General features: G+C 43.3%; 1 protein-coding gene and 1 long non-coding RNA gene across 2 annotated transcripts; one reads left to right on the top strand and one right to left on the bottom strand.

The window, feature by feature from the left end:
* Positions 1 to 788: 788 nt before the first annotated feature.
* Positions 789 to 3948, bottom strand: LOC147912703 (uncharacterized). The gene is made up of 3 exons (XR_015549412.1): positions 3643 to 3948; positions 3162 to 3232; positions 789 to 1776 (listed from the first exon to the last, which is right to left on the bottom strand). It is a non-coding gene; the product is annotated as an uncharacterized LOC147912703 (long non-coding RNA).
* Positions 3949 to 4026: 78 nt separating this feature from the next.
* On the top strand, positions 4027 to 17257 carry LOC106803277 (uncharacterized). The gene is given in 3 exon segments (XM_087422318.1): positions 4027 to 4153; positions 15034 to 15207; positions 15210 to 17257. Coding segments are annotated over 3 exon segments (1077 nt in total). The 3' UTR covers positions 15986 to 17257.
* Positions 17258 to 20903: the final 3646 nt, after the last annotated feature.

Here is a 20903-nt window from a genome sequence, read left to right as displayed (position 1 = left end):
GCACCACAGTGACAAAGTTTAGCTCCAACATATAAACTGCTTTCTTCTGTTGTGTCAACTTAAAGAACATCAAGGTACCCCCATGGTAGCAGAAATACATAACACTTTCACCTTCTACCAAATTTTAAATTATTTATCTTTAATAGCTTTATTGAATTATAATTTACATACCATAAAATTCATTTTAAGGGTATAATTCAATGATTTTTAGTAAATATACAGTTCACAACCATTAAATTATTTTTAATAATGCTTTGTCATAAAAAATCTATTTATGTATCTATATGAAGAACAGCAGTTCACAAATTACACATACAGGCAAAGAGACAAAGTGAAAGAGAACTGTGGAGATAAAAATGCATCTAGTTTTACAACAAAATATGAAAGTGGTTCTGAGTTATATAATTACAGATGACATTTATTTTCTCCTGTTATGTACTTGTACTGTCAAACCTCAACAATAACCATATAGCACTTTTTAAGAAATGACAATTTAAAATGTGATATGGAAGCTCTAATCTTCCCAGTAGGGAAAAAAAGTTTCTCTTTTCTCACTTGAATGTGGGGTTTGAGAAATCTTTTTTTTTTTTTAGTAAGTTTTTTTATTTATTATTTTCCCCCAAAGCCCCAGTAGATAGTTGTACATCATAGTCGCACATCCTTCTAGTTGCTGTATGTGGGACATGGCCTCAGCATGGCCGGAGAAAAGGTGCATCGGTGAGCGCCCGGGATCCGAACCCGGGCCGCCAGCAGCAGAGTGCGCGCACTTAACCACTAAGCCACGGGGCTGGCCCAAGAAATCTTCATTCAGTATGGAGGCCACCCCATGGCCTAGTGGTTAAGCTTGGCATGCTCCACTGCGGTGGCCCAGGTTCAGTTCCCAGGTGCTGACCTACACCACTTGTCAGCAGCCATGCTGTGGCGGCAACCCACATACAAAATAGAGGAAGACTGGCAACAGGTGTTAGCTCAGGGCGAATCTTCCTCAACAACAACAAAAAGAAATCTTCAGTATGAATGACTGCTCTTTTTATAAATTTTTGTCGCAACATAAATGCACACCAAAAGAGGCACAAAACATTAAATGTGCATGATGAATTTTCACAAAGCAATCCACCCATGTAAGGAGAAGCCTGATCAAGAAAGACCATTACCAGCACCTCCAGGTTTCCTCAGTACCCCTTCCAGACACTATCACCTCTCGTTAGGAAACCCTGAGTTCTGTCACTATAGATTATTTTAATGAATGACTTTTGTTGATGCTCTTCAGATCCCAGTATTTCTTCTATAACTACATCTTCTAAAGTATCACAAAAAGACATGTACAAGAATATTTATAGAAGTTTTATTCATAATAGCCAAACATCCAGAAACAATCCAAATGTCTATTAACAGGAAAATGATAAACAGATTGTAGTATATTAACACCATGGAATACTACTCAGTAAAGAATAAACTACTAATAGACATCACCAATGATTCTCAAAAAACATACGTTGAATGAATGAAGCCAGACACATACAAACATACATACTACTTGATCCCATTTATATGAAGTCAAAAGAAAAAAAAGGCAAAACAAATTATTGTCATAAAAACAAGACAGGGGCAGGCCCGGTGGCGCAAGCAGTTAAGTGCGCACGCTCCGCTGCGGCAGCCTGGGGTTCACAGGTTCGGATCCCGGCACGCACCGACACACTGCTTGGCAAGTTGTGCTGTGGCGGCGTCCCATATAAAGTGGAGGAAGATGGGCACGGATGTTAGCCCAGGGCCAGTCTTCCTCAGCAAAAAAAGAGGAAGATTGGCAGATGTTAGCATAGGGCTGATCTCACAAAAAAAAAAAAAAAAAAAAGAAAGTGGTTTCCTCTCAGAGTAAGGGCAGGGAAAAGGGCATGAAGGGACTTTCACAAGTGATGGAAATCTATCTCGATTATAGTGGCGGTTACAGGGCTGTAATCAATAGCCAAACTACCTAGTTAATATCCGTGTTTTATTATTTGTAAATTATATCTCAATTACAATGATAACATACAAAAATATCAACAGAGTAAAGGAAGCATGTGACAAGTGACATGTGACAATGTGACAAGAAGTAGTGGTTAAAAAAGCCTTAGGCATAGATATTTCATATTACCAAAACACAGAAAGAAACTAGAATAAAATGGTAAAAAAAAATTTTTCTGCATGGTGGGCATATATAAGATTGTTAAAATATTTTTATAGCTTTCTCTTGAAATATAATTTAGCAACTTCAAAAATAATCTGAGTTATCATAACAAATAGCACATGTAGAGAAAACACTGCCTCTTTTCCTAAAAGAAAGAAAATAGGAGTTTCCTGTTGGAGAAGAAAAAATCTGTTTTCCACAGTAAAATGCCTTAATTTCTACATTTAGAGGGCTTAGAAAGAATCAAATCTGCTTGTACCTGCATAGAATTTCAAGGCCCATGCAACCAGCCTGCAGGTAGCCCTACTCCAGGAAATACAGCCAGCTCACCAATCTTCTTTATGGCATACTGTCTTGCTCCTCATTTACAGAGAGCAGATCAAGTATTTCCCTGAATTCCACAGATGATTCCTGACTCAGGGCAGCTTAAGCTATCCAACCTCAAATTTAATCCGGGATCCTACACTTCATCTTTTACTGGTGCCTACTTAAATCTCCCCACCCTGATAAACTGGACTTCTATGCTCAAGGCATCAATCACATTCCTATTCCCTAAACGTTCCAGAGGCAGACTGTACCACTACTGTGACTGAACCAACCAACTGTATTTTCTGTCTTACTCCCTCTCAGTCCCAAGGCTGTGAAGAAGGTCACAGAGGACTGAGAATTCACCTCTACTTCAAGAAGATGACAGTCTCCAAATGAAGGCTCTTATCTTTCCCTCCAGGAGACATATCTTTGACCCCAAAAAGGGCTCAGAAGAAGGTCAGAGTGGAGACTTCGAGTAACACACTGCATAAAAAATGAACATTGAAAGTAGAGGAGAGGGACACTGAGAAAGAGGGTGTCCCATCTTTTGCTGGAATGAAAGGCATCGGACCTTGTCCCCTTGTCAGTCTCTATTGCCCAAGCAAGTTTCCTGAGTACAGCCTAGATGTTTCCAGGACTGAAGAAACATGATGTCGCAGGAAACAAAGATAAAACAAAGACCTACCTGTGACACGCCTAATGCCCACTTGGCTGGGTCCCTCTCCAGAGGAAGAACAGAGTCCTGGGAATGCGGAGCTAAGGAGAAGTAGGCAAACTTTAAAAAACCAGAATGTCGAACCCACTGCCACCCATTTTCAACCATGTCCTTGAATAAACTCCAAGAAAAATTTCACTGTCAAGATGCAACATTGTTTAGTGTGCAGCGCTGGTTCCCAAATAACGTAACGGGGGCTTTGTTCAATGCTGGGATAGAATCATTAACAAAGTTAACGACAGTGGTTTTAATAATACTCGCTGCGCGCGCGCGCACACACACCCCATCACACTGACCACGCACGCACCCTGCTACCCCCACCCACACGGAACAACTCCCAGCTCACAGGCCTCGACGCCAGGTCCGACCGGCACCGACCTCACCGCCCATCCCTCCCCGGAGCAGATCCGAGGCGCGGCCACCCCACCCCGGCGCGACCCACGCCTCACACCTGTCCTCGCCCCGCGTGGCGTCAAGAGAACACGGCCCAAGGAAGGAGAAGCAGCCACAAAACCCACCGAGGTCTCCCAAAACCCCGCCGACCGGAAGTGCCGACCTCAGCACCCAGCACCACCCACGCGCCGCCGTGGCTTCTGGGAGTCGTCGAAGCCTCCGTGTGCGCATATGCAGTCCTATCGCTGTTGTCCCTGAGTCCAGAATCCCACGGGATCCTGGCCAGCTAGGGGCCGGGACTTCGGTAGCGAGGGGCGGGAGTAAGACTGGGAGTTTCTAGGTTTGTTAATGAGGCGGGTAACCTTTATCCGAAAGGGCATGGCCTCCTGCACCTGTCTCTCGGGCCTGGGATGACGGGGTAGGGCTCAGGAATAGATCGCGCATGCGTACTGGCGTCCATGGAGGCGGGGCCTCAGCGCATTGGGTCGCTGGTGTGTGCCTGAGAGGGAAGGTGTCCGCCAGTGATGGAGCGCGCATGCGTGTGGTCATCCTTGGGGGCGTGGCTTCGTGTACCCGGGAGCCCGATGAGGGGAGGCTGAGCAGGCGCGTAGAGTAGGTTCCCGCCGCCTCCTGGAGGGGCGGGGCCTCTCGGATCAGCAGGTACTGGATTTCCGGGGGCCGGTGGCGGGGAGGGCCCTTCGGATAATGCCGGGGTCGGGGAATGTGTGACCTTCATCGCGGGCAGGCCGGTTCCTGGAGATGTGTGGAGCCGGGGTGTCAGCCCTTAGGTGTGTCTGGTGGCTTGTGCTGTGCGTTGTGTGGTTCCCCGTGTGGTTGTGGGATTTCCTGTGTGACCCTTGATGCGTGTCTGTGGGTGTTCTGTTGACGACTCCTTTGAGATCTAGAGAGGCTGTGTGACTTTTTGCTAATCATTTACTTTTTCAGAGCTTCAGTTTGCTCATGTGTCAAGTGGGGCAGTATTTCTTGAAAAGCTAATAGTACTGTGAGGATTAAATGCTTGAGATGGTGCCTGGCACAGGGTGCAAATAAGCAGGGGCCTGGTTGAAAGTGCAGTGATTTTTGTTTCAGCCAGACCCAGGTTTCAGAATCAACTCTGGCCCTTCAATCTGTCAGATGAGGAAAATTAAATCTCTGCTTCACAGTCGTTGTGCAGTTGAAAAGGTGACGTGCAGAAGGCTTACCGTAGTTAACATACTGCTGCTGTTACTGTTATTAAATGTGGGCTTGACTTAGGCCTGGAAACTCCAGCAACCACAGAACGTGACACGTGGAATTGTACTTTCAGCCCACTAGATCTCACTGCCAGTTCAGTTTCTGTCCTCGAGATCTGTCGTGAATTCGATGTCAAGTCAAGACCCAATTATGCTGATTCTGGTTCTTGTGTCTGACTGCTGTGGGCTGGCTATACCAAAACCCCTCTGTCAGTGTGTGCGGAGCTGTGTGTGGCTGTGTCTGTTCTATCCCCGGGAACAGAACTTTTAAAAAATGCTTCATTGAAATATGTACAAATCTTAAGTGTATATACATAGTAGTATCCAATTTTTTTAATGAAGCAAATTTAATTTCAATAGACATTCTGATTTATTACTTGCCTACAATAGCTAAAAACTATTTTACTTAGTTTTCAAATTCTTTCATTGCCGATACCGTGGGTTCTTGTGGTAAGATCTACCTTATGCTTGGTTCGAAAAGTTCTGCAAAGGGGAGGGGTGAAAGGAGGAAAAGGGCACATGTGCCCAGTGACGGACGATAATTAGTCTTTGGGTGGTGAACATGATGTAGTCCACACAGAAATCAAAATATAATGATGTACAACTGAAATTATATAATGTTATAAACCAATGTTACCTCAAAACAAAACAATGGCGACAAAAAAAGTCCTGCAAAGGACGAGTGACCTTGACAAAAGTGCCATTAACTTGCAGATTCTCTCCTCAATATATTCCTTGCCCTCCCTACCTGAGGATTTTTTTCCAGCCTGGAAACTCTCCAGCAGTTCATAGCGTCATCCACTTTCCCTCTTTACTGGGTGGACTCTGGGTAAGCAGGCCTGTTTCCATTCATGCCTGAAGTGTCCGGTGCTCTTCCTCTCGAGCATTCATTATACCTTCAGAAAAGTTTGTTTAGCAAATCAAATTGATAGCTTGTTTATTAGTTGGAAATACTGTGTGTACCTCATTTCTGTAAGGAAAGTTGCTATGAGGAACTTTTATACCTGATTGGGTCACTTTTTCGTTCATACTTTTGTTACTTTTATATTCCCACCTCTTTTAAAAACAGAAGCAAAGAACAAAAGATGTGAAGACAAGAAGTAGGAAAGAATTGAAATGGTCAAAAGAGAGAAGAGATGAAAGTGACGCTGTCCCAGTGAAGTCGCTGAAGTCACTTCCTTGCAGTGTAAGCAGAGTGACGGATGGGAGTGGTGTTGGAGGTGGGGTTCCTACCACACCTAGACGACTCTAGAGATTCTGCCTTTTCCATTAACTCATGGAGTCTAGTTGGAAGGTCATGGTCCTCCTGTGTCCTGTAATGACTAGACCATCACAGGATTCACCGTGATTCTGGGAGCAGCATTTTATGAAGTGTTTCGATACACTGGAGCATATACTGAGGTGGGAGCCCAGGATAGTGGAGGGTCTGGAAACTATGTCTCTTGAAAAGTGGTAGGAAAATCTGTGTATATTTGTCTGGAGAAGAGATCATTGGAGAGAGATGTGAAAGTGGGTCTCTGGAGAAAAGGAATGTAAGTTGCAGTTTTTTTCTGTGAGCTCTAGGAATAGAACCAGGTAGAAATAATAGAGTAGCAAATTCTGACTAAAGTTCTTTTAACAAATGGCAGTCACAAAATTAAATAACCTTCCAGTGAGTGAGTTAGTGGGTTACATGGTTTATTATTATTTTACTTTATGACATATCTTCAAACTTAAAAAAATGGTGCAAGAAAAGTACAAAGAACTCTGTTATTCTCTTATCCTAGTTCCCCAAATGTTAACCTTTCACTACATTTGCTTTGTCCATATATTTCTCTCTGTATATACATATTATTGTTTGGAACCATTTGAGAGTAAGTTGCTGACATGATGCCTCTTTACCTAACCTAAGTATTTCAATGTGAATTTCTTACAAACAAGGACATTCTCTTATATAACTGTAGTGAAGTTATCAAAAAATCAGTTAATTCACATCAATACAATTCTATTATATAATCCTAGGTTGGTTATCCCCGTGATGTCTTTTATAACAAAAGAAGATTGTCATATACATGTAAATGTCATGTTTCTTTAGTCTCCTTTTTTTTTTTTTATTTTTAAAGATTTTATTTATTTATTTTTTCCCCCCAAAGCCCCAGTAGATAGTTGTATGTCATAGCTTCACATCCCTCTAGTTGCTGTATGTGGGACACGGCCTCAGAATGGCCGGAGAAGCAGTGTGTCTGTGCACACCCGGGATCCAAACCCGGGCCGCCAGCAGCAGAGTGTGCGCACTTAACTGCTGAGCCATGGGGCCGGCCCTCTTTAGTCTCCTTTAATCTGACTGACATTTCCTCAGTCTTTGTATTTCATGACATCCTCTTTTTTTTTTTTTTTGTGAGGAAGATTATCCCTGAGCTAACATCCATGCCAATCCTCCTCTTTTTGCTGAGGAAGACCGGCCCTGAGCTAACATCTGTTGCCAATCCTCCTCCTTTTTTTTCCCTTTATCTCCCCAAAGCCCCAGTAGATAGTTGTATGTCACAGCTGCACATCCTTCTAGTTGCTGTATGGGGGATGCCACCTCAGCCGGCCCCCTCATGACATCCTCTTTTTAAAAACTTTTTAGGGCCGGCCCCGTGGCTTAGCGGTTAAGTGTGTGCGCTCCGCTACTGGCGGCCCGGGTTCGGATCCCGGGCGCGCACCGACGCACTGCTTTTCCGGCCACGCTGAGGCGGCATCCCCCATACAGCAACTAGAAGGATGTGCGGCTGTGACATACAACTATCTACTGGGGCTTTGGGGGAAAAATAAATAAAAAAATAAAACTTTTTATTATGAAATAATTTTGGAATTAGAGAAAAGTTGCAAAAATAGTACAGAACTCACACATACCCTTCACCAGTCACAACCGAAGCTAATATCTTGCATAAACATCATGAAACCAGGAAATAACGTCGATAAAATACTATTAACTAATGTCTTGGCCTCACTCAATTTGGCCAGCTTTCCCACACGGGTACTCTTTTTGTTCCAGGATCCAATCCACATTGCATTTAGTTGTCATGTCTCCTTAGTCTCTTCCAATTTATGACAGTGTCTTAGTTGTTCTTTGTCTTTCATGACTTTGATACTTTTTAAGGAGTCTAGGCCACTTATTTTATAGAATGACCTTAACTTGCGTAGGTCTGATGTTTTCTCGTGATTAGATTGAGGTTATCCATTTTGGAAACAAATACCATAGCAGTGATGTGCCTTTCTGAGTGCATCACATCAGGCAGCACGTGATGTCAACTGGGAGTGATTACTTTGATAACGTGGTTGAGATGATATCTGACAGGTTTTTCCCTTGTAAAGTTATTATTTTAGTTCTTGTAATTAATAAATATGTTGAGAGGAGGTACTCTGAGACTGCGAATATCCTGTTTCTAAACATTTTCACCCATTATTTTTATCATCCATTCTTGCCTACAACAGTGATTACTGTGATAGTTACCTAACGTTGAATTTCTATTTCTCTTATTCCTTCTACATTTATTAATTGGTGTGCTGTAAAGAAAAGCCGTTCCTTCTCCACTTACTTATTCGTTTATTTATATCAGAATGGACTCGTGGTAATTATTGTATTCTGTGGATTATAAACCAATGATATAAGTCTTTGTTTTGCTCGCGTTGTCTCTGGGTTAGCCATTGGGAGCACCTTCACGTTGGCTCCTGTGTGTTTTTGACGTGGCACGTTATTTTATGAGCACTTCTTTACTTTCCTGCACCACAAGATGTTCCAGGCACATCCCTGACTCGGCCCTGGAGTCTCTATTTCTCCATGGAGTCCTAGCGTGCATTTTGTTTTGTTTTGTTAGAGAATGGTACTTAGAAAGCAAGATGTGGGGGCTGAGTGTGTTCATTACTACTTGGGTGTTACTGTTTCTAGGCCCTGTTAAGGGACAGATAGGATATCCTATCCTAATGAATAGATTCATATGCACAAACATCTATGTTTGTGTGTCTGCATTACATACATTAAAACCAGTGCATTCACAGATAACTCCAATTCCAGTACACCACTTTTCTATATTTATTTATTTATTTTTATTTTTTGTGAGGAAGATCGGCCCTGAGCTAACATCTGCCAATCCTCCTCTTTTTTTTGCTGAGGAAGACTGGCCCTGGGCTAACATCCATGCCCATCTTCCTCTACTTTATATGGGACGCCGCCACAGCATGGCTTGACAAGCGGTGTGTCCGTGCACGCCCAGGATCCAAACCTGCGAACCCCGGGTCGCTGCAGCAGAGAGTGCGCACTTAACCGCTTGCGCCACTGAGCTTTTCTATATTTAAAACTCTGTTCTGTGACAGGAGGAAACCTGTCTCCCACTAAGCACAATATAATTACTTATTTGCTTAGTCCTAGAATGCACAAGTAGCAGAAATGCTAATACACACCTATCCTTTAAATATGGGTGCCCTTCTTTTTGTCTTTAGCTGAGGATGTACGGACCAAGTACAGTGTCCACTTGTGAGTAAGAGAGTGTTTGCTATGTCAGCGATCAGTTCTTAAGGAACTGACATCATTGTGATGGTTTCATCTTCCTATCCAAGAAAAAGGGGTATCTTTCTGTTTGTTCAAGTCTAGTTTGTGTCTTTCAAGAGTATTTGGAAGACTACATCATATAGGATTTGCACACTTTTTATTAAGTGTGTTCCTAAGTATTTTATCTTCTTTGTTGCCACTGGGAATGGAGTTTTCTTTATCTTTTTGTTCTCTATTGTTTATGTCTATGTAGGATATTTATTTCTCCAAATTAATTCTTCATTTTGCTACTTTACTGGATTCTTCTTTTGTTTTAATTCTCACTGTCCTATTCCATTTCACTGATGATAAATGGTGTTGAATACCTCTTCCTGTGCTTATTCACAATGCTGAGAACTCTTTTGAACATTATTTAAATTTTTTCGGAAGGAGGAATTTCTAAACTATTGATGCAAGGAGCTGCCAAGTAGACCTGGTCTCTCTTATCCGTCCTTTCTCTTTCCCCAGCTGCCATCTCAGGATTCTGCCCTTTCCAGGGAGAGACATCTAGACAGAGAGGAATGGCTGCTTCAGCCCTGACAGAGCATGAAGGTAACACATGTCAAGCACCCAGAACATTAGGTGTTGTTATGATTGTCAATATTATCAGTGACCATTCTGAGGAATGGATGTTGAGACATCGCAACAGGATCTCTCACAACTTCGAGAAGCAGTTTGTTGCTGTTAGTGCTGTTGAGTAGATTCCAATGCCTAGTGACCCTGTGGACAGCAGAGTGGAACCCTGCTGGGTCTTTTTGCACCGTCCTCTCACCTTCTGGTGCTCTATCAGACAATGCTCTGCTGCTATTCATAGGGTTTTCATGGCCAGTTTTTTCCAGAACCACTAGTGCTCACACAAAGGTGTTGTGATCTGACCCTGCACTCTATTTTGATGTTTGACGGGGAAGTAGATAAGAGGGAACGGCAACAGATTTGAGGCTTTTTTTTTTTTTTCCATCATTCCTTCCTTCTCCTCAGCTCTGCATTCACAGGATTCTGTTCCTCAAGAGAGGGGCCCAGTGAAGGGGAGACTAACCACTGGACTGGAAGGCCCATCACAGGTGAGTTATGGTCTCATTTTTGTTTTCCTGCAATGGGACCATTACCAGTATATGTCACCTACAGTCAGACTGACTTGTTCTTGTGCTTTTCAGATGGGACTAAAACCCAGCTACATGCCATGGAAGAGGGAGAGTTAGCAAAGATGTTAGGAAATGAAAAGAATAAAGTCATATAATAAAATGGAGATCCTCCTGAATACTGCAGATTTTTAAGTGCCTCAAGCTTTAATACCCACATCCAAGGACAAATTGAAAAAGAAATGAGATTTTTCTTTTTTCCTCACTTGTTGGAGAGCAGCTTCCGTTTCACACATATACACACAAATTAAAAAAATATATTTTGAAGTATTCTAGAAAATTATGAAATATACTTACAAAAAGAGAAATCCATAAACCCATGAAGAGTTTTAACATTTTGGTAGATAATACAGTATACTTCTTCCCATCCAAAGAGCTGGTTTCCATTGTCTGTAACATGTACATGTACTTGGCAGAAGGAAAACTGGACCCAGTAGTCCACACCACACGCCTATACAGTACATGGTTTCTTTCAGCTGAGGCTTCGGCTGTCTTCCCAAGGCTTTGTGAGTAAGAAAGTGTTTGCCATTTCAATGATGAGTGACATTCTGAGATGTGGCCATCGACTTCTCCCAGGAAGAGTGGGGATTCCTGAACCCTGCGCAGAGAGAACTGTATACAGCGGTGATGATGGAGAACTATCAGAACCTGGTATGGCTGTGTGTGTGTGTCAAGCCCTTAATTCAGCATCTATTTCCTGGTGTTTCTTCCTCCTTCTGGTGGAAATATCTGGGGAACCACTGTGGCCTTTATTCTTTTGTTCCATGTCCCATGAAGAGCACAGTTAGAAATGGGCAGGGCCGGCTCTGTGGCTTAGCGGTTAAGTGCGCGCGCTCTGATGCTGGCGGCCCGGGTTCGGATCCCGGGCGCGCCCCGAGGCACCACTTCTCCGTCCAACGCGAGGCCGAGTCCCACGTACAGCAACTAGAAGGATGTGAACCTATGACATACAACTATCTACTGCAGCTTTGGGGGGGAAAAAAATGAATAAATAAAATCTTTAAAAAAAAAAAAAAAAGAAATGGGCAACTTCCTCTCTCCCATCCTTCAGAAAACCTGTACACATCTTCTAGTCATTCTTGTAAAGGGCTTTTATCCTGATTCCCATGGTGGTGGAGCTGAATTCTTGGATAATGGCAGCGTGGCCAATTGCCATCTTTTTCTTGGCACAAGCATTTCCATTTCTAAGCCCAATGTAGCTCTCCTCTTGGAGCAAGGTGAACAGCCCTGGGGGATGAGGAGCGAGGAGGCAGGAATTCCATGGCCAGGTGAGTCAGGAACCAAGCAGAAGGAGGGCTACCCATGCAGAAGGCCAGCTGCTCCCTGAGTTACAGCAGCGTCGAGGTGTTTGGACATCTCCCTTCAGAGGGCCCTTTGAGCTCCACAGTGGATCCACCTTTCATCCTCATTCATCGCCCTGCTGCTAAATCTTTTTTCATAATTCCCTCTGGCCTCCAGATGTAAGTGTGTCCTGCCCCTTGTTTATGATCAGCTTTCTACCTTTACCCTCTAGGTTGTTTTTCACCAGCTCATCATCTTTCGTTCATTCATTCATAAGGCTGTTTTTTCAAAAACATTCCTCAATGCTTCTGTTTTCTTTATCTATCCAAAAAGTACTCATTCCATCCTTTGATCAATTGAATAAATACATCCGTCCAAGAGCTAGTCTATTAACAAACATATTCATCCTTTAATTAAGGCCAAGAATGTGCATTTTCTAAGAGAATATAACCCATCAAGGGAATTACTGTTTAATAAGGGGAATTAAAGAGAGGTTCTGAAATACCTTTGGCAAAGTAGGAGCCAAGATTAGGGAATTTTAAACAGGGTGAGTACGGCACAAGCATTGGAGTGGCCAAGGATCAGCACATCAGTGGTGGACGGTGCAGGAGTCTGGCCACTTGCGTGTGCAGCTTACCTGTACCTCGGGACCAGTTTAAGCCTGATCCTGGATGCACCTCTTACATCTCCTGGAAGATTGCTGCTGGTCCACCCCACCCGAGAGCTGGTGGTTTGGACAGTACCCAGCTCATGTTGGCAGTTTGGGCCACATAAGCACAGGATGTCTGTCTTAGTCCATTCTGGCTGCTTTAACAAAAATACCATAGGCTGGGCGACTTAAACAACAAACATTTATTTCTCGTGGTCTGGAGGCTGGAAGTGCAAGATCAAGGCACTGGCAGATTCAGTGTCTGATGAGGGCCCGCTTCCTGGTTCATAGACACCATCTTCTCTGTCCTCGTGTGGCGGAAGGGACGAGAGAGCTCTCTGGGGTCTTTTATAAGAGCACTAATGCCATTCATGATGGATCCGCCCTCTGACCTAATCACCTCCCAAAGGCCCTAATTCCAAATATCATCCCATGGGGGTTAGGATTTCAACATATGAACTTGTGGGGGACACAAACATTCTGTTCATAACAATGTCCCTCAGGCAGATGGTGTCTCCTGGTACCTAGTATCATGCCAAGAGCTATTTTTAAGATGTATAGTTCTCTGCTGCAGATGGCATAAATGGAGGGGTCTGAGGTATGACTCTCCTGTGGGGGTCCCATATGGCATCTTTTTCTACCACAGATACCTCTGGTCCCATGGGATCTGCCCAGTAATGGCTCAGGCATCAAAGCTACTTGTACCATAGCCTGGACCTTGTTCTGGGTCTCACTCAAAACTAGTACTTTCATGGGCCAGTCCTGTGGTGTAGCGGTTAAGTGCACATGCTCTGCTGCTGGTGGCCCGGGTTCGGATCCCGGTTGCACACTGACTCACTGCTAGTCAGGCCATGCTGTGGCGGTGTCCCACATAATGTGGAGGAAGATGGGCACGATGTTAGCCCAGGGCCAGTCTTCCTCAGCAAAAAGAGGAGGATTGGCATGGATGTTAGCTCAGGGCTGATCTTCCTCAGACACAAAAAAAAGAACAAAAAAAAACTAGTACTTTCCACCTTGCCCTTTAAGTGGATCAGAGCAGTATCTCCAAGTATGGAATATGCTACCTCCTTTCAAGCATTGTGCCTCTCTCTTGGTAGCAGGAGGTACAAGGTACAATAATTTATCCTTTATTTTGGCAGGGATGGTGCCACATGCCCTGGACCACAGCACCCCTAAAATCTTCCCTATGTGCCAGGTCTTCATAGAGCTCACCTATGTGCTCCCACCTGCTGGAGCACACGTGTCTTACCAGGTCATCAAGGTTACTTGCCACCTCTTGTTCAGGTCTCGTGAGCAAGATGTTATCAATATAGTGGACCAGTGTGATAGTCTGCAGAATGATCAAGTAGTCCAGAGTCTTCAAATTATGCTGTGATAGAGAGGAGGAGAATTAACTTCAGTTCTAGGCAAGACCCTTGTATCAGTTTGCTAGGGCTGCTGTAGTAAAGTTCCATGGACTGGGGGTTGTAAACACAGACATTTATTTCCTCACAGTTCTGGAGGCTGGAAGTCCAAGATCAAGATGTCGGCAAGATTAGTTTCTCCTGAGCCCTCACTCCTTGTCTTGTAGATAGCCATTTCCTCCCTATGTCCTCACATGGTCATCCCTCTCTGTGTTTCTGTGTTCTCATCTCTTCTTACAAGGACACCAGTCATATTGGATTAGGGGCCCCCCAGTGACCCAATTTTACCTCTTTAAAGGCCCTACTTCCAAATATCTGCCTATCCAGTCTCTGAAACTTTGTATCATTCATGATCCATACAAATAGATGTGTACTTTGTGTCATTTTATGAATGTTTCATTCTCAAAGTGATTAGATTCGGTGGATGATGGCTAGTTAGAGCATGTGATGATATTAAAAATCTTATTCTAAACCTATAAAACCAAGGTGGGTTTGTTTTATCAAGTATTTGGGGACATGCTGTAAAAGGAAAAAATTAATAATCTCCTTGCAGGTTTTTATTCTCACTACCCTAAAGGACCAATGGTAATAATATAGTAGGTGTCCATTTGCATCTGTATCCATGCTAATACGCACACAACACACAGACACACACACCCAGGGAGCGTTTAGTATTTCACAAAATAGATATCTTTCTACACTTGTTACATTGCAACTTGATTTTCTCAATCAGTTTCATTTCTTCAAGTCAATATAGCTAAAACTCATGATTTTTAATAGTTCCATAAATAAGCAAGACTATTGGACATAATATCATCAACTCAAACAGGTACTTTTAGTGAATATATGTATTTTTTCCCAGCTTTTTTGCCAGTAGAGTTTGACAATAAATGTCCTTGTACATATATCCTTGAGTATTAGAGCCTTTATCTAAGGATAGATTCTCAAAAGTGGGAATATGTATATTTCTTTATATTAATATATTTTTGTATTCATTTTCAGAGAGCAAGTCAATACGGGAGAGCAAGGAATTCTCTCTAAGGAAGAGTATAAAAGAAGAAACATTCCAACATGAAATAGTGATGAATGAAACAAGCAAGTCATGTAAAGAACATGAAGAAACTTCCTGCACCGATACATACCTTATTGTCTGTCAGAAAATTCTTAAGGAAGAGAAGTGCTGCCAATGTCATGAGTGTGGGAAATCCTTCAGGCACCACCCAACTCTATTCAACATCAGAGAATCCACACAGGAGAGAGACCCTATAAATGTACCGAGTGTAGTAAAACCTTCAATCAGAGGGCACAACTTAACCAGCATGAGAGAACTCACACGGGTGAGAAACCTTACGAATGTAAAGAATGTAGGAAGAACTTAGTCAGGTGACTCATCTTACTCAGCACCAGAGTATGCATACCAGAGAAAAATTCCATGAATGCAGTGAGTGTGGAAAGGCCTTCAGCTCTTTCTCAGCCTTCATTGACCACCAGAGAATTCATCGTGGAGAAAAACCCTGTGAATGTAAGGACTATGGCAGAACCTTCACTCGGAGTGCACAGCTCATTCGACATCAGAAAATCCATTCTGGAGAAAAACTCTACGAGTGCAGTAAGTGTAAGAAATCCTTCATACATCTCTCTTCCCTGATTGAGCATCAGAGAACTCACACTGGAGAAAAACCCTATCATTGTGAGGACTGCAAAAAGACCTTCTGCCGTGTGGTGCAGCTCACTCCACACGGGAGAATTCATACTGGTGAGAAACCCTACGAATGTCAGGGATGTGGAAAAGCCTTTACCTGTCGGTCCCATTTCGTTATTCACAGGAGGAGTCACACAGGAGAAAGGCCCTACGAATGTCACATTTGTGGGAAAATCTTCAGTAACCACTCTTCGCTTGTGATGCACGATAGGACACACAGTGGCATGAAACCCTTTGGATACCATGCATGTGGGAAGGCCTTTAATACTTGGTCATCACTTTGTCAACATAAGAGAATTCACACTGGTGAAAAGCCCTTGGATTGCCTCACGTGTGGGATGGCCTTCAGATGCAGGTCTCACCTCACTCAACACTGGCGAATTCATATTGGAGGATATTCACCAAAGCCAACAAGACTTGAAAATGTTTATATTCTCATTGTTTAACAGTCAAGATCTTGGTAACAAGTAGCGTAAATTGACTCTGACCCTCTTAGAAAAGCAATTTATTGACAGTGTCTCAAGAGCTCATTGAATGGATGGGATAGAAATGAACCACCTTTGAAAATGGAGAGGAACCAAAGTAAATCAGGTTGAAAAGCGGGAAGTGAAACCATGACCCTATGATCTGGAAAGCTCTGGCCTGCTCCTTTACAGGTCCTACACTGCCACCACCACGAATGAGCAGTAGTGTTTTACAAATGAAACTTTGCTGGCCCTTAGTGAATGTGACCTCACGTTTACTGTCCCAGAGCCAGGATTACAGTGCTTGTGTCCTGACTGCCAAAGACTAGGCAAAGATCATCTCTTGGCTTTTGCTTTTGTCCTAACGGGAGAGACACTGTGTCCTACCGAGTTGAGATGCAGTAGAGAACTTCCTTCAAATGGGATGGACTTTGATGTTGCCCAACGTGAAACAACAAGTAGCTGCTAGTAAATGCTTTGCATCCTAAAAATGGTGCCCAGATAGGGTCCCAAATGTAGCTTTGAATTACCTGACCACGATGTCCTTACCTGAATTTTCTTCCACGCTCCCTACAGTTGCTGTATCTTAAGGATCTCCTCACTGTGTTTATTGCCTATGCACAAGAATAGAGAGATGGTAGAGATTGACACAAAGGAGCATCACCAGGGATAGATATAAGGGATATCATAGATAGATGTTGGGGTAGATATTCCTCAACTGAGCACATAGGATTTTTTCCTTGAATTTCTGTTAAATGCACATATAAAAGCATTTGTAAAATACATGCGCCAGTTTAGAGAGGAAGAATAATTTCAGTCATCTGTCACTTAACGACAGGGATACGTTCTGAGAAATTCATGGTTAGGTGATTTTGTCATTGTGTGAACATCATAGAGTTTACTTACACAAACCTGGATGGGATAGCCTACTACACACATAGGCTCTATGGTACTAATTTTATGGGACCACTGTTGTACATATGGTCCATCGTTGACCGAGACGTCATTATGCAGAGCATGACTATGCTCATGAACTCACCAACCAAGCTAAGATGGAGAATATTACCAGTACCTTAGAATCCACAGAGTGTCCTCGAAATGCCATTGGTTTCTTACTCTCAGTACCTCAGGTAACTAGTTCACAAAGTTACATTACAATTCTCTGGCTTTTTATTGTTTTATCACCTATGGATGTAATCCTAAGAGATATGTCTACTTTGTCCTGGTTTTGAACTTTAAATAAAGGGAATCACACTCTGCATTCTTCTGTGACTTGCATCTTAAATTGATCTTCAGATTCACGTATACATTAAATGAGGTTCCTCTTTACCACAGCGTAACTGCACTGTACAAATGTACCAGCAGTTGTCTCCATTCCTTTGTTCATGAACATTTGGGTTGGTCGTTTCTAAGTTTATACCATTTCAAAAAATCTACGGAGAATGTTCTCCATGTCTTCTGGGCGCATTTACAAGAATATCTGCAGGGTAGAGAGCTAGCAGTGGACTTCTGGACTGTGCATGCTTTCACCAAGTATTTTTCCAGGGCCTCGTGCTGCCATATGTGCTATGTTAATCCATAGCAAGATTTCCACCGTGGGAAGTTCCTAGGGAGAGTAAAAACCCATCTGGCCTCAGATGAGGGTAAGTGAGGCCTGGGTGAGACCCAACACTTGGATTTTGTGGTTTGGTGCTAACTTTCCTGTTCCTCAGGTCTTTCCCAGGTGTTGCTTCAGGTCCATTAAGATAAACAAGTGGGGCCAGCCCGGTGGCGCAGGCGGTTAAGTGCGCACGTTCCACTGCGGCGGCCCGGGGTTCGCCGGTTCAGATCCCGGGTGCGCACCAACGCACCGCTTGTTAGGCCATGCTGTGGCGGCGTCCCATATAAAGTAGAGGAAGATGGCCATGGATGTTAGCCCAGGGCCAGTCTTCCTCAGCAAAAAAGAGGAGGATTGGCATTGGATGTTAGCTCAGGGCTGGTCCTCCTCACAAAAAAAAAAAAAAAAAAAAAAAGATAAACAAGTGACCACATACACCCCCAGCTTCATGACACTGCCTTACTTTTCCTTAATGACAAGACTCATCCAAATAACAAGTGGTCATCTAATTTAGATTCTGGGCAAAGGACAGAGAATTAGGTGTTACAGAGTTCAGACTGCATGTGCACCCCCAGAGTACAATGTGCAAAGTGGTGCAAGAAAAGGAGCAGTGTCTGTAGTTCAAGAAGGGAATGAATTCAGCACTGAATGGTTCTGAAATCCAGAGGGTTTCTCAGAGAAATGTTACATGGGCTGGGCTTTGGAAAATGAGTAGGAGTTTTCCAAGACACCTTGAGAAAGTACATTCAAGTCAAAGAGGAAAGACCTGCAAATTCACGTGCTTGTGAAAGTCAGGATACTGGGGAGTTTTGCTCCCCCAGAAATTATTGATGACATTTGATTCTTTCCAGCAGTGTGCTCTGCCCCTTCCCTGTTTTATTTTTCTCCATAACCCTTATTTTACTCATTGATTATACTACCTATTTATTGTTTATTGTGTATCTTCCCAGTGCCAGAATGTGATCTCCACAGGTCAAGAATTTTCTCCAGTCTTTAGAAATGTGCCTTAGGTGTTGTTGGTCATTAATAGATACTTATCAAGTAAACAAATAAATGAATGAATGGAAGGCCTTAACTCATTGACTTGAACTCAGGGTCTTCATGCAATTCTGTTGAAAGAATCTCGTATTGCTGTAAGCCTTATGGCTGTGATTACTATAAAAATTCAGACAAGGGTCCCATGGTTTTCTTAGTTAGACTGATAATTCAGTTTATACCTATGCTTGGTAGCTTGTATGATGTTGAGAGCATTTGATGAAAAGGACTGAGATCACTGTTATTGGAATAGGTGCATCTGTCAGGATTCAGGGGATCTAGAGATCTTTCAACCCCATTGTCTAACTGGTCCTTATCTGAGGACGCCCCGCCTCTCCTCGTCCATCCCCACTGCTTGCCTGGCTGGTAACCAGAACCTGATTGAAATGCTGCCCAGAGTTTGAATTGTGGGAGGATAATAAAGGAAGGTATGAATGACACTCAAGATTATCATTAAAAGCATTCACTAAGATTCTCATCCTAATCAAGGAAATGTTTGTAGCATGGATTTGGAGGTGCTTATCCAAACTGAGTAGATCGAACCTTCAGTTTAGCAAAATATATTGACATGGATTAAATCAGAAGAGGTTATTACAATTTCTGGAGTGACTGGTGTAGACCTGTACCACATACTACATATGATATTAAATGAGATGATGACAGAAATCCATTTGCACACCGTCATGACAGGACTTGCAAGTGTTCAACAGATTGTAGTGCTGGGGTGGATGAGCCAGTAGAATTTCTGTGGGCCTTGGCCTGAAGCAACACTAGATTCTTTAAAAAGCACTTTCTTGGGGAGGAACTGTTGTTGGAAGGAGACCTCTGACCTCAGTACCTCTCCTTGGGTGAGGTAACGTCACTACATAGGGTACATGCCTGTTGGCAATTGATTACACCTATGTAACCAAGACCCAAACCAAGGGTAAATTTCATTACTCCTCCATACCACCACCCTCAGAGGACACCGCTTTGTTGTTTTCATCACAATAGATTTCTTTTGCCTCTTTTTTTTTTTCTTCTTCTACATGGAATCAAGCAGCCTGGTTTGTTTTCTTGCTTTGGTATATCTGGCTTCCTTCCCTCAATATAATGTTTTTTCTTGTTTTTCTGGGACAGATTCGCCCTGAGCTAACATCTGTTGCCAATCTTCCTCTTTTTCTTTTTCCTCCCCAAAGCCACAGTACATGGTTGTATATTCTAATTGTAGGTCCTTCTAGTTCTTCTATGTGAGCTGCCACCACAGCATGGCAGCTGACAGACGAGTGGTGTGGTTCCATGCCCGGGAACAGAACCTGCGCCGCCAAAAAACGGAGTGCACTGAACTTTAGCCAAGAGGCCATCAGGGCAAACCATTCTCCTGTTGAATAAGACATTTGGAGTGTTTCTGGATGTTTGAATTATGAATAAAACTCCTATCAACATTCTCGGATATAACTTTTTGTGGACACAAAACAAGAATGCTCTAGATTGAAGTTTCTCAACCTTGGCACTATTGTCATTTGGGGCCAGATAATATTTTATTGGCTTGGGGGGGTCAGGGGCTGTCCTGTGCATTGTAGGATGTTTTGCAGAATCCCTGGCCTCTTAATAAGTGCTAGGAGCCCCTTTTCCCCCAGGGCGTGACAACCAAAAATGTCTCCAGACATTGCCAGATGTCCCCTGGGCGGGGGGACAAAATCCCTCCACTTGAGAACCAGTAGGATAGCAGTTACGCTTGGGGAGGTGATAGTGTCTGGAAGGGGCCCCAGGGAGATGTGAAAGGTGCTGGTAATGTTCTTGTTATCCAGAGTGCTGTGTACCTGGGTAGATTGCCTTGTGAAAATTCATCAAGCCATACTCTTGATACCCTTTTGTATGTATATTAAAATAAAAAATGTGTAAAAAGTAGTGCCTTCATTCATAGTGAAGATTTCTTAAATATCTGAGATGAAGTCTCATGATCAAGTGTAGGAGATGAGAAACCTTCACTGTTTTTGCCCTAGAAAAGAGAAGAGAAGAGAAGAGAGGGCCCAGCCGTGTGGCTTAGTGGTTAAGTGCGCGCGCTCCGCTGCTGGCGGCCCGGGTTCGGATCCCTGGCGCGCATCAATGCACCACTTGTCCAGCCATGCTGAGGCTGCATCCCACATACAGCAACTAGAAGGATGTGCAACTATGACGTACAACTATCTACTGGGGCTTTGGGGAGAAAAAGGGGGGCGAAAAAAGGAGAGGGATTGGTAATAGATGTTAGCTCAGGGCTGGTCTTCCTCAGCAAAAAGAGGAGGA

This window comes from Ceratotherium simum, chromosome 33 (genome assembly GCF_057802395.1).
Source record: "Ceratotherium simum simum isolate JZ-2026a chromosome 33, ASM5780239v1, whole genome shotgun sequence".
NCBI classification, from domain to species: Eukaryota; Metazoa; Chordata; class Mammalia; order Perissodactyla; family Rhinocerotidae; genus Ceratotherium; species Ceratotherium simum.
Note: the sequence above shows the minus strand (reverse complement) of the source record. Positions and strands in the feature narration are given on the sequence as shown.